Genomic DNA, 13,237 nt, shown 5'->3' with positions numbered 1-13,237 from the left:
GAGTGCTCCACCTCCACACAGCATTTCCATTCCTCCACTTCCTTCTGAGTAAATGCTGTGCTCAGAACGAGCAGGGCTGTTGATACCACTCCTGACATTCCCCAGGTGTTCCAGTCACTTGCTGGGAGAACCCTTCTGTTTGGCGACCCAGTGGCATCCTCCCTACCAGTATCATAACCCACCCTTCATGGGCATTTTCCATTCAGTGAGGAAAGCAGAGCACTCTTTGACCTGTACCTGTCCCCTGTACTTCTTCAAGGTTTCACAGGCCCAGTGTGCCAGATTGACATTGATGATTGTTCCAGTACTCCATGCCTGAATGGGGCCAAGTGCATTGATCACCCGAATGGCTATGAATGCCAATGTGCCACAGGTAAACACCCACTCATTTTCCTTCTAGGGAAAGTGCTGACTGTTACAGATAGCATGGAGGGGCTGTGCCCAAACAGCAGGGGCTGCCTGTGCTAGAGAGAAAGAGTCAGGTTCTTGGCTGAGCTACTGGTTTGAAAAAGACATTGATGAAAGACATTGTTTTATTTTAGAAAATGGGTTCTCAAAGAACTCTAGGGACATTGTGTTCACTATTTCTGTGTAATTACAGGAAAGCAGCCTTAGTCACAAATATTGTGAAGAAAATGGATGTTTGCATTACTAGACCTTCTTAAATGAGGTTGACTATACTGAACCTCTGAACTTCCTTCCATTGGAGAAGCTCAAGGCTTTGTCTTGTTCAACCAGCTTGTTCTCATGAAGCACAGCCATCACTAAAAAATGACCAAAACCCTAGGAAGCACATGAAGAGGGAGGAGAGGCACACAAGAGCCAGGAAGGAAGAGGTGGAAGTGGATCTAGTTGCATGTTATTTCTTATTTGTCTCTTTTTCATTTAAACATTCTGGGAGCATTAAAAACCTCTGGAAGAGATTGAGCAGAACAAAATTCTGTGTCCTCCAAAGTTAGTATTAAGAAGATGAGCTGCATGAAATCATTAATGAGCACCGGTCGTGGTAGGTTCAGCAGGAAAGATATTCACATATAAGCTTTTGAAGACATCAATGTTGAGAGCTGTTTGCTTCGAATCCCAAAGTTAAGGCATCTTTCCAGTCAACCCAGGGGTCAGTCACAGAGTATTTCAGTTCTGCAGATTTGATTGGGCATCTTTATTTTGAGCACTGCTCTCCAAGCTTGTGCTCTCAATCAAAGCAGTCAGCCAGTTCCCAGCATTCAGGGGCATCAGTAATTCTCCCAGACCTAGGCCATGCAGGGAAAAATGGATAAATTGTCTTTTGGGTTCAAGTGTGCAGTACCTGCCTTGGTTCTGAATCTTCTTGGTAAAATTCCTTCCTGAGGCTTTACTGGCGTGTTATGTGAGGAGAATGTCGACAACTGTGACCCTGACCCTTGCCATCATGGGCAGTGCCAGGATGGGATTGATTCCTACACCTGCCTCTGCAACCCCGGCTACATGGGGGCCATCTGCAGCGACCAGATAGATGAGTGTTACAGCAGCCCCTGCTTGAATGAAGGACGCTGCATTGACCTGGTGAACGGCTACCAGTGCAACTGCCAGCCAGGCACGTCAGGTAAGATACTCTGGCTGTTTGATTGGGTGTTTCATGGATCTCCACACAATTTACACAAACATCTCCATTTTCCTATCATTAGTTTAGATGCCTCAGCAGTAGTCCTGATTCAGTCAGGCACCTGTAGCTGTTACTTGTACTTCTAGCTACTCAGGAGACTGAGATCTAAGTTTTACTGTTTCTGCCGGGACAGGACAGCCTGCGAGGCTTGTTAACCAACAAGAAGCAGAAGTGGCTTAACTGTAGAATCCAACCTTGAGGACAAAAGCTAAGGAAGCCCTAGTACCAGCACAGAAAAAATAAAAAATAATACAGATTTTTTAGAAGCATAGCTAAAGCCAGAAACAGAACATCTCTAAGCAGACAGCTGTAGCTAGTGGGAAAAATAGGAGTCCCAGTCTGATGATGTTGTATTTGGCATTCATGAAATCGTATCACTTTCAAAGATATTTTGAAAAATCGAACACCTTATCTTTGTGGCTTTATTGATTTTCTTTTTTTCCACTAAGCCTGTCCCCACCTAGGTTAATGAATTCAGTCTTTCTTCCTTCCTTCCTTTAGTCCCTATCTCCTAACTCCCTTCCTTCCAGTACTTTCTTTTCTGTTTTGTAGTCACTGGCCTGCTCTTCACTGTATCTAGTGGGACCTCGGGTCCTTGGGGATTTGAGGGAGAGGAGACATTTGCTACCAACCATGGTGATTGTGAAGTAGCTGTGAGTGTCCATTGCCCCTTCCCAGTGTGCCCTGCTATTTCCTGATCCTAGTTGAAGGCACCCATTAGGTTGAGGGCCTATTGGGGGACATTTGCAATTGCTTTCTCAGGCAGCAGCATTTCACAGGGTCACTGGATTCTGTTTTATATATCAGAGGAACACAACTATGGACACAACTGTGGCTCATGTCCCAGATCAAAGGAAAATGTATTAGTGGAAGATTAACCAATGTGTGCCTTAGCTGGCAGGGAACCTGCCAGTGTGAGGGATGATTTATTCCCAGCTCATCCTGGACTTCAGGAAAATGGCCTGTGTAGGGGGCCAGAGGTGGGGGTGGTGTTTAGCTGCTCTCCCTTTATTGTGTTATTTCCAAATCCATTTCTCCAAACTTGTCAAAGGCCCTGGTCTTCTTCCAGGCCCTCACACATGCCAAGTTTGGAAACAAAGTCCTTTTTGAATTGCTCAAGCATACGAAAAACATCCCATGCCTTCACAGCCGAGAGTGCCTCCCCCTCCCCACATTTAGATAACTCCCTCAAAGGGCTGAATAGATCTTTGTGAAACCTTCCAAAAGCAATTTGCTTCCGGGCCGGTCCCCAGACATGAGAAATGCTGTATGAGAAGAAATGTGAGATTTATAAGGATCTGAATGGATGCTGTTCGAATGCAGGAGTGGTTTCAAGCTTTGCTGTCACTCCTGTTACACAGACAACCTGGAAGTGTGGGTGCGGATGGCTGGGCAAGCACTGCTTCCTCTGGGATTTTGTCATGGTGTGCCAGGCTAGATCAGGTGTGTTTTGTAGACAAGTCACTGTAGGTAGCTGTCACTGGAAGGCAAGAAGTAAATAGGAGTGGGTTGCAGCAGGCAGCCTGGAGAGGAAGGCCCAGAATCTTTTGGAACCCTGCCAGGCATGTTCCTGCAGCTGTTTGAAGAATTAAAACCAGCTAGCTGCTGGTGGTTCATGTCTATAATCCTAGATACTCAGGAGGCTGAGACCCGAGGATCATAGTTCGAAGCCAGCCCAAGCAGGAAAGTCTGTGAGACTCTTATCTCCAATTAAATCACAGAAAAATTCTGAAGTGGTACTGTGGCTCAAGTGGTAGAGTGGTCGCCTTGAGTAAAAGGAGCTCAGAGACAGTGCCTATACCCAGAGTTCAAGCCTCAGGACCGGCAAACACACACATACACACACACAAAGTGGAACATGGCTCAAGTGTTATTAAAGCACCAGCCTTCAATGAAGAAGCAAAAAGGACAGTCCCAATACTAGCTTACACACAAAAAAATAGAAGTCAGAGCTGCACACTACATACAAAAAAGAGGTGTGCGTTAGGTGGTGAAGAAGCTGGCATGTACTAGAGATCTGGGTGGAAAGTCCACATACAGGACAGTATGAAGAGATGAGCATCAGGAGTCTGAGACCCATGTATAATATGGTCTGAGCTGTAGCTTGTTTGGGTGGGGATATGGATGGAACGGGGTGCAGTGGGGCTTGAGAGCTTATGTTTAGAGCTTTCTCTCCAGTGTTATCTGTCTGTGCTTTGAGGATAGTAATCTGTTTAATTCTTCATAAAGACTAGAGCTAGCCTAAAGAATCAGAAAGAAGCCAGCAACCGAATCACTTAGTGAAGACATACAGAAACCTCTTAGAATTTCTGAGCAGGATAGAATCATAAGGCTTTGGGGAGAACAGCACAAAGCCAGGCAGTTAGTAGACCAGAGGTTACCCGGGTCGGATTTTAGCACAGTAGCTCATTGTCTCAGCTGCATCCAGGTGTCACTTCCTGCTCAAGGGAACCATGGCCATGGGCTGTTGCCACATTCAATTATTGGGGCTTCTTGGGCCAGGATTGAGGGGTAAGGAAAGTTGTCAGCCAAAGATTAGAGACACATCTGCTAAATGCACTGATTTATGCAGCAGAGTATGGAAATCCTTCTCTCATTTTTGGCTACTGAAGGCAGGTTAGCCTTGTCAACACAGGAAGGTATCATGGCAGGCAGGAAACAGTATAGAGCTGTGGAAGCAGAGGACAGGACTCAGTCCGAACTGTCTTTGTCACCAGTGCTATGCAGGTCAGCTGTGCCATCATGAAGTGGGTGTGACACAGCCGGCTCTGAAACTTAGCTAATAGGAATAAGCAGAAATGGAGAGCGCAGGCAGAGTGCTTTGCACATAATAATATCTTAGTAAATTTGGAATGCCACTAATAATAAATAGGTAGGAGTGTGTGTGTGTGTGTGTGTGTGTGTGTGTGTGTGTGTGTGTGTGTGTGTATGTGTATGTGTGTGTGTGTGTGTGTGTGTGTTGGTACTAGGGCTTGAACTCAGAGCCTTGATCTCTTGCTTGGCTTTTTTCTTCTTTTCTTTTTCTCAAGCCACAAATTCTGTTTTTTGTTTTTGTTTTGTTTTTGCTAGTTAGTTGGAGTTAAGAGTCTCATGGCCTTTCCTGCCCAGGCTGGCTTTGAGCTGTGATTCTCAAATCTCAGCCTTTGAGTGGCTAGAATTACAGGCGTGAGCCACCGGTATCTGGCTTCCTGGGTACATTTCTGCACTAACAAGTATAAGAAGAAACACACTTGCTAGTGCAGAAGTGTGTTTATGTGTCCTTCCCAGTTTAGAATTATTTCCAGATCTAATAAAATTTTACCCTCCTCACCAAAAGCCATTCTTAGTTGACATTGACGTGCAGGTGGGTATCCATGACAGCTAACCCAGTTTAGTGCCACTGCCCAGATTCCTGCCAGGGTGTGAGCCGTCTTACCTGATGGCCTTCGCCCCATCAGCATGAATGTCAGCACAACAAAGGAAGTAGTGAAGCCATTTTGAACAAAAGATCCCTGCCACTTTCTTTGGGGCTGCCTGGGTTCTCTGGAGATGTCTTAACATATCACATGACTAGCAGAAGAGTATTTCTGTGGTAATATGGAATGGTTTCTCTTTGCAGGAGTTAATTGTGAAATCAATTTTGATGACTGTGCTAGCAACCCTTGTGTTCAAGGCTCCTGTATTGATGGCATCAATCGCTACAGTTGTGTCTGCTCACCTGGGTTCACAGGTAACGCTACTTGTATCCACAGGTTTTACTTTAGGAGAGTGGTACCCAAGAGAAAATGACTTTCCAATGTCTCTTGTTTCTTGATCTCTGTGGGAGGTTGGAGATCTGCTTCTGTGCTTCCCTGAACTTGTTTGCCTGTAGATCCTTCCTAAACTGAAACCTAACACTTTTCTATAATTAGGGTTTGCAGACCCTGTGTTTCTTGCTACCTGAGAAGAATTCCTAGAAAGACTGTAAATTTCCATCACTCTTATTGAATTAAATTGCCTCCAAAAGCCACCTTTGTTTTCTTTTAGGTAGTAGTCCATGCCTTCTATAAAATAAACCCAAAGTTGTGGGGCACCAAGTAGCTCATACCTGTAATCCTAGCTGCTCAGGAGGCTGAGGTCTGAGGATCAAAGTTCAAAGCCAGCCCAGACAAGAAAGTCCACGGGATTCTTAGCTCAATTAACTACCAAAAAGAAGGGGAAAAAAAGCTCAAGTGTTAAGAGCACTAGCCTTGAGCAGAAAGCTTAGAAATAGTGCTTAGGCTCTGAGTTCAAGCCCTAGGACCAGCACACACACAAAAAGCATTTTACCCATAAATTGACATGTTGGATTGAACCCCCTTTTGTACAACTATTTAAGGATAACTTTTAAAAATTAAGAGAAAAAAGTACTGGAAACTTCTGAGGAAAGCTGGGTCCTGCTGACCCCGAAGAGGATGGTTAACGTGTACTAAGGACTTACTCTGAGTGAGGCACTAGAATGGATGCCAAATCTCATTTAGTTGTCCTGGCTTTTACCTTTTCTATGGTTCTGATAGGGAATCAGCATTTCACAAGGCTAAGCTGAATTTGTCCAGGCAGGCTGACCCAGAGCCCAGGTTCATTCCCACCGCAGTCCCCAGGCAGCCTTGCTGCCTTGTGGTTTCTTCTGGGTTTACGTAAGGTTTCTACTGGACTTATTTATTTTTTTGAAATGCCAGTGAATCATATTCTTTCTCTTTTTAACATTTAGAAACCCAGCAAGGTCAAGGACAGAGGACAGAGGCTAAAAATATTCTAAAATAAACTTAAGGTGTAGCATGAAACTACATAACCAAGAAATGGAATGTTTTGGTTACTGGGTGTTACTCTGTTCTTGGAACTGTTTTCTGGGTCTGAGATTTTTTTGTTTGCTTGTTTGTTTTTGTTGTAAAGCAGCTGCTGAAAATATCTAAGATGACTGTGGTATACACTCATGAACAGTAAATGTGAGGGTTTTTTTCTCTCTTGTTTTATTTTAATGCTCTCTCTGCACATTGAAAGGTTTAAGGGAGACATTTTGTTTTTGTCTTCCTTTTAAGACTAAGTTCTGTGTTCTTCTAGAACCTATTAATACTTTTTAATTAAATGGGGGAGGGTAAAGATCCATGGTACTCCCCTAAACTCCTTTTCAGTTTACAAAGTGCCACCAAAGATGCATTATTGTCCTGAATTCTCCCACCAGCCCAGGAAAAAGTTGTTATCCCCCCCATTAACTAATGAAGCATCTGAAAGGAGGAATTTCTTGTGGCCCTGTCCTTAGCTAGCAGCCTGCACAGTGAAGTCTATGAATCCCCAGAGGGTAGGGACCTCCCTTAATCAGCCTCTCAGTATTGTCATGCTAAAGGAGATACTCAGTAAATGTTGTTGAATGCATGCATGCATTAGTAAGACTTAAGCACAGCACTCTTACTATCCAGCCAGATTGAGTTAGGACTGCCATTGATAAAACACTAGTTCATTGACTACATACCTAGGGAGTGTAAAACAAGGGAAACCTCTCTCTCTCTCTCTCCCTCTCCCGATATATATATATATATATATATATATATATATATATATATATATATATATATATATAATTTTTTGTTATCAAGTAGTTGTGCAGAGGGATTTCAGTTCAGCATGTGAGTTTATGAATATGGTGCATCTTGACCAGAGTAACCCATTCCATCGTTCTCCATGGGGTAACTTCTCCTTTCAGGAATGGCAGGGCCCCACTCGGTACATAGCTTGCATTGGGCATTTGTAATATTCAGTAGACCCTGTGTGAGAGCAGGCCTTGGTGGGAAGTATCCACCAATGCATATTTGTAGACTATGCAAGGAGGCACTTGAAACCTACCGAGGTGGCTTAAGATTTGTTCTCAAAAGAGTGTCAAGCTGAGTGCCAGTGGCTCACACCTGTAATCCTAGCTACTCAGGAGGCTGAGATGTAAGGATCGTGGTTCAAAGCCAGCCTAGGCAGGAAAGTTCATGAGACTCTTATCTCCAATGAACCACCAGAAAACCGGAAGTGGTGCTGTGGCTCAAGTGGTAGGACACTCACCTTGAGCTGAAGAAGCCAGGGACAGTGCCCAGGCCCAGAGTTCAAGCCCCATGACTGGCGGGGGAAGGAGGAGGGTGGGGGGTGGGGTGGGAAGAGTTTCAAAGCAAATGAGAGAATAAATAGTATAATGTATGCCTTACATGTACAAGGTCCTAAGTTTGATCTCCAGCACCACACACATTAAAAGAAGCTGAGCATAAAGTTTCACACTTGTAATCTTAGCTCTTAGGAGGCAGAGGCAGGAGAATTGTGAGTTCCAGGTTAATCTGCCTCAAAAAGCAACAAACATCAGCAATGAAAAAAACCAAAAGGAGAGGGAGAAGAAGGATGGAGAAAAGTAGGAAGGAAACTCAACAAACAATAAAGGAAGTGAAGAACTTGGAAGGAGTGGCATCTGCAGAAATAGTTTCACGGAACCCAAAATGAAAAGGGCCATTTGAGCTCGACACACGTGGCTCATACCTGTAATCCTAGCTACTCAGAAGGCTGAGATCTGAGGATCGTTTTTTGATACCAGCCCACGCAGGAAAGTCTATGAGATTCTTCTCTCCAATAAACAACTGAAAAAAGCTAGAAGAGCCACTGTGGTTAAAGTGGTAGAACATTCGCCTTGAGCAAAGAAAGCTCAGGGACAGCACCCAAGCCCAGAGTTTGAGCCCCAAGACATGCAAAAAAACAAGAACAAAAAAGATTTCTTTCATCCTTCATTGGGTTGCAAGCCCAGGATGGCTTCATAGATAAAGAACTGTGGTTCATTTCTTGGTTCCAATGGCATAAATCTCAAAGAATCACTGGTTGAGGCCAAAAAGAAATAGTATTTCAAACAAATTATTAATAAAACACATAGAGGAAAACAGCAACCACTTCCAGATTATGGGTCTTTACCACAAGAACCACCAATAACAGGTTAGAGAGCAATGGAGAGTGAAAAATGTTAATACCCATACTTTAAAGGGTGTACATCTATTTAATTTGGAATTTCCTGTTCTAAATGCAGGGTTGGTTTTTCTTAAGTTAAAAAAATGTGTTTTTTAAATCTGAATCAGAACAATTGTATTCTTTGAAACTTGTAAATTCCTTCATAACAGTTGCTTAATTTCACTCATTATAGGAATTATAGGAAAACGTAAAATTATATCTCACTTCAGAATATATACTTAAAGTGTGTATGTGTGCATGTGCCAGTATTGGGGGTTGAATTCAGGGCCTGGTGCTCTTGCTTAGCTTTTTCACTCAAGGCTGATGCTCTACCACTTGAGCCATTCTGTTGCTGGCTTTTTGCCAGTTAATTGGAAGTAAGTCTTTTTTTTTTTCTGCATTGGCTGGCTTTGAAATATGATCTCAGATATGAGCCTCCTGAGTAGCTAGGATTTTAGGTGTGAAACACTGGTACCCAGCTTATACTTAAATCTTATTTAACAAATGAAAGCACTTTTATGATTGGCCCACTTTTTACTTTATTCAGTCTAATGCATTGAAGAGCAAGACCAAAGCAGACAGTTTTTCCAAGTTGTCTTAGGGAATGTCTTGGAAAAGGAGCGAGCAGTCATTTTGATTTCATTCCCTCCTAGCATCTACACTGTTAGAGAATGCTAAAATTATAATCTAGTGTTTGGACCACTTGCATATTTTTAAATGCAGTTGTTGGGCCCCACCCACAAAAAAAAAAATATGGCAGCTGGGCCTAAGCAATATCATTTAAAAGAACTTTAAGAGACTTAACTCACTGTCTGGGTACTGTCCTCTTAACTTTTCGCTTAAGGTTGACACTCTACCACTTGAGCCACACCTGTACTTATAATTTTATTTTACTGGTTAATTGTAGATAAGAGTGGACTTTCTTTCCTGAACTGGCTTTGATCCTCAGATCATAACTTGTTTCCTTTTTTGTTTGCTTTTTGTCAGTCATGGAGTTTGAACACAGGGCCCAGGTGCTATCCTTGAGCATTTTCATTCAAGGCTAGCACTCTTCCACTTTGAGCTACTGCACCAGTTTCAGTTTTCTGGTAGTTAATTGGTTAATGTAACTCTTAAAAATGAAAACACAGGTGGGTGCTGGTGGCTGAAAACACAGGTGGGTGCTGGTGGCTCGTGCCTGTAATCCTAGCTACTCAGGAGGCTGAGGCCTGAGGATCGAAGTTCAAGGGCAGCCCATCCAGGAAAACCCAGGAGACCTTTATCACTAATTAACAAATAAAAGGTTGAAAGTGGATCTGTGGCTTAGGTGATAGAGCATTAGCCTTGAGCATAAAAGCTCAGAGACAGCACCCAGGCACTGAGTTTAAGCCCCAAGACTGGCACTAAAATAAATAAGGTGAAAACACAATGGCATTTCTTTTTAAAGTAAGTTAATAGTTCATGGACTTAATAAGCCTTTTAGTTAATTAGATAGAGCCTGACTAGCTGGAAACAATGAATCTGGGGCCAGGCACCTGTGTCTCATGCCCCAAATCCAAGCTACTCAGGAGGCAGAGATCTGAGGATTGAGGTTCAAAGCAAGCCTAGGCAGACAAATCTAAGCGATTCTTATCTCCGGTTAACCATGAAAAAGCCAGAAGCAGAGATATGGCTCAATTGGTAATTATCAGCCTTGAGCAAAAAAGCCAAGCAAGATCATAAGGCCCTGAGTCTTAAATCCACTTCCAGCATAAAATGAATGAATGAGTCTGTCTGGAGCAGACAGCAGAAAGCTTTTTCTTTCTTTTTTTCTTTCGTGTGTGTGTGTGTGTGTGTGTGTGTGTGTGTGTGTGTGTGTGTGTGTGTGTGTGTGTGTGTGTGTGTGTGTGCGTGTGCGTGTGTGCGTGTGCGCACACATGCACACGCACGTGCTGGTGCTGGAACTCAGGGCTGTCCCTGAGCCTCTTTGTGCTCAAGACTAGCACTCTACCACTTAAACCACAGTGCCACTTCTGGCTTTTTTTTTTTTTTAAGTTTGTTGGAGGTACGTGTCTCCTAGGCTTTCCTGCCTCAGCTGGCTTTTAAACCCCAATCTTCATATCTCAGCCTCCTGAGTAGCTAGGATTCGCTACTCAGCTAATGAGTCACCAGTGCCCAGTATCAGAAAGCTTTTTAGAGTTAATTCACAACATCGGGAGGAGCAACTTTTTCGTTAGCACTTGACATTCTTAGTAATAATGCCTTGTGAAAATTCCCCATTTCCAAAGTGGAAGTAGAAATACACATTAGATCAACACAACACTGACCAGTGTTCCATTCACTGTGGTCAGATGTCAATGTCCTTTGCCCCTTATATGCATGGCATGAAATACTTTGAAGTGTCTCATTCCTTAGATCTTGACATTTGGGGCACTTAGTCCCTGCAGAGGAAGAGCATCAACACGTATGTTCCCTGAGAATAGGAGATTTGAGTGGCACTGCTCCCTTCCCTTCTCTGCAGGGCAAAGATGCAATATTGACATCGATGAGTGTGCCTCCAATCCCTGTCGCAAGGGTGCAACCTGCATCAACGATGTGAATGGTTTCCGCTGCATGTGTCCAGAAGGACCCCATCACCCCAGTTGCTACTCCCGGGTGAACGAATGCTTGAGCAGCCCTTGTATCCATGGCAACTGCACTGGGGGCCTCAGCGGGTGAGTAGCTGCCAAAGGATCACAGTGCTCTGCTGAGCTGGGCCAAACCCCTCAGATTTTTGGTCCTGATGATCATCTGAAAATGTCAGCTGGGACCCAGGGCTTGACTGAACATTTTGATCATGGCCATCAAAGCCTTGCAGATGACCACTTTGTCCTACCTTTCCTGACTGAGGACCTAGGTGGTCAGATAAGGAATATTGCCTCTATCCTATATGTAATTAACAGGGATTTCATGGGAGGAGGCCAAGCTGCGTCATGCACCTTTGGCAGTTGTGTGTTAGTACTTACTATGGGTTTGAGTTCTAAGGAATGGTGTGCCCTAATTTTCTCTCTGCACAGCTTTGATCCACCTGTGTATATTCTAGGGTAGAACTGGTTCAGCCAACTTGAGACATGGCCCTGATGAAACCTTGGCAGGTTGACTGCCTCTCATTAGAGTTGGGTGATGTGTTGGTAATTTTCAGAACCACAGCGTGACCTTTGGTCTCATTATATGGTTTTATGCTCTTGATATCCTTGTTATAAAACAGCGTTTTGCATTGCCCTTTGCCAAACTTCTATCAGGTAAAAGAATGAAGAATATGTATGGCAGCCCTCAACCCCTCCCCATCCATCCTTTCCTGACAGATCTCATAGGTGGCCCTCTTCTCATGGTACTACATGCTAAGTACTAATGTCACTCATTTTGGAGACTGTATATATCTTTGTTCTTGTCTCTTTTCCTGCTCAATGTCTGAAGTAGCGTTTCAGGTAAAATAAAATATGGCTCAGATGGCCTTCTAGAATGATGCCTAGCAGGGGAAATTTGGTAAAACCATTTCTTGTCACTATTATTTTTACTGTGTCACATACTATTTCTTCTGTGAGTTTTATCTTGGAAACTCATGAAATATAAATGTTGAATGCAAATTGAGCATGTGTATTCCAAAAATCCAAAGTGCTTGAAAATCTGATACTTTCTGAATTTTTTGTGGCCATCTGATCCTTGGAGTTCTTCAGTGAAACAGAGAATCTATCTCTGACCTATTTCCTGCTGTCTATTTTGCACAAGAAACCAAGGACCCTAAAGTTTCTTTTATGTTAATTTTTTGAGGGGGAGGGGACCCTCAGTCATGGGGCTTAAACTCTAGGTCTAGGCACTGTCTCAGCTTTTCCACTCAAAGCTAGTGCTCTGCCACTTTGAGCACGGGTCCACTTCCTATGTTTTTTTGTTTTATTTTTTTAAATGTATGTAAGAAAGTAAATTGTATAGATTCATCCATGTTAGTTCTGCCCTTTGGATTGGCTCAGTATATTTGATTAAACCATTGTTTACCTATGAAATTGTACTGTAATTGGTTTTACTGGCTTCTCAGTGACCCAGGAAAGCATCCTGTAGTCTCTTTACTGAGCACACTAGATGAGCTCATGTGATTCTTACCAAGTGCCTGATGCATCCATTGTAGACCATAAAAGAATAAAAATGAGATGAGCTCACTTAAAGACTTCTCTGTTCCCTTATTTCTTCACCAATTCCAGTATACTGACTCTATGACTCAATTGTGCGTTATTCCTCCTGTGGCAAAAACTCTTTATCTTCTTTCAGGTACAAGTGCCTCTGTGATGCAGGCTGGGTTGGCACCAACTGTGAAGTAGACAGAAACGAATGTCTCTCTAACCCATGCCAGAATGGCGGGACGTGTGATAATCTGGTGAATGGATACAGGTGTACTTGCAAAAAGGGCTTCAAAGGTGAAAACCAAAATGCATCTTATGTCTGTTGTCTTGCTGTTACATACTGCTTGGCTCACTTGTCCATTTTTATTTCTATTTGTCATTCATTCATACAGCAAACATACTGAGCAGGTAGTATTAATACTTGGGGAATAAAAACATAAATATAATTTCTCCTTTCAGCCTGCCAGAAAAGTAAGCTGTTAAGGAAATAATATTTAAGATCACAGTTAAAACTCTGCTTATA

The 13,237-nt window shown here is 43.1% G+C and overlaps 1 protein-coding gene across 2 annotated transcripts in view; it reads left to right on the top strand.

The window, feature by feature from the left end:
* Notch2 (notch receptor 2) overlaps window positions 1–13,237 on the top strand; it is a 149,562-nt gene that overhangs the window by 106,018 nt on the left and 30,307 nt on the right. For both annotated transcript variants that reach the window (XM_070007531.1, XM_070007530.1), the window contains exons 10-14: window positions 260–373; window positions 1,349–1,582; window positions 5,241–5,351; window positions 11,082–11,274; window positions 12,863–13,008. In XM_070007531.1, the coding sequence (XP_069863632.1) occupies window positions 260–373; window positions 1,349–1,582; window positions 5,241–5,351; window positions 11,082–11,274; window positions 12,863–13,008 (798 nt within the window). The remainder of the gene's footprint in view (window positions 1–259; window positions 374–1,348; window positions 1,583–5,240; window positions 5,352–11,081; window positions 11,275–12,862; window positions 13,009–13,237) is intronic.

Source organism: Dipodomys merriami, unplaced genomic scaffold, assembly GCF_024711535.1.
Source record: "Dipodomys merriami isolate MVZ:Mamm:240054 unplaced genomic scaffold, mDipMer1.0.p SCAF_7, whole genome shotgun sequence".
Lineage (NCBI taxonomy): Eukaryota > Metazoa > Chordata > Mammalia > Rodentia > Heteromyidae > Dipodomys > Dipodomys merriami.
Note: the sequence above shows the minus strand (reverse complement) of the source record. Positions and strands in the feature narration are given on the sequence as shown.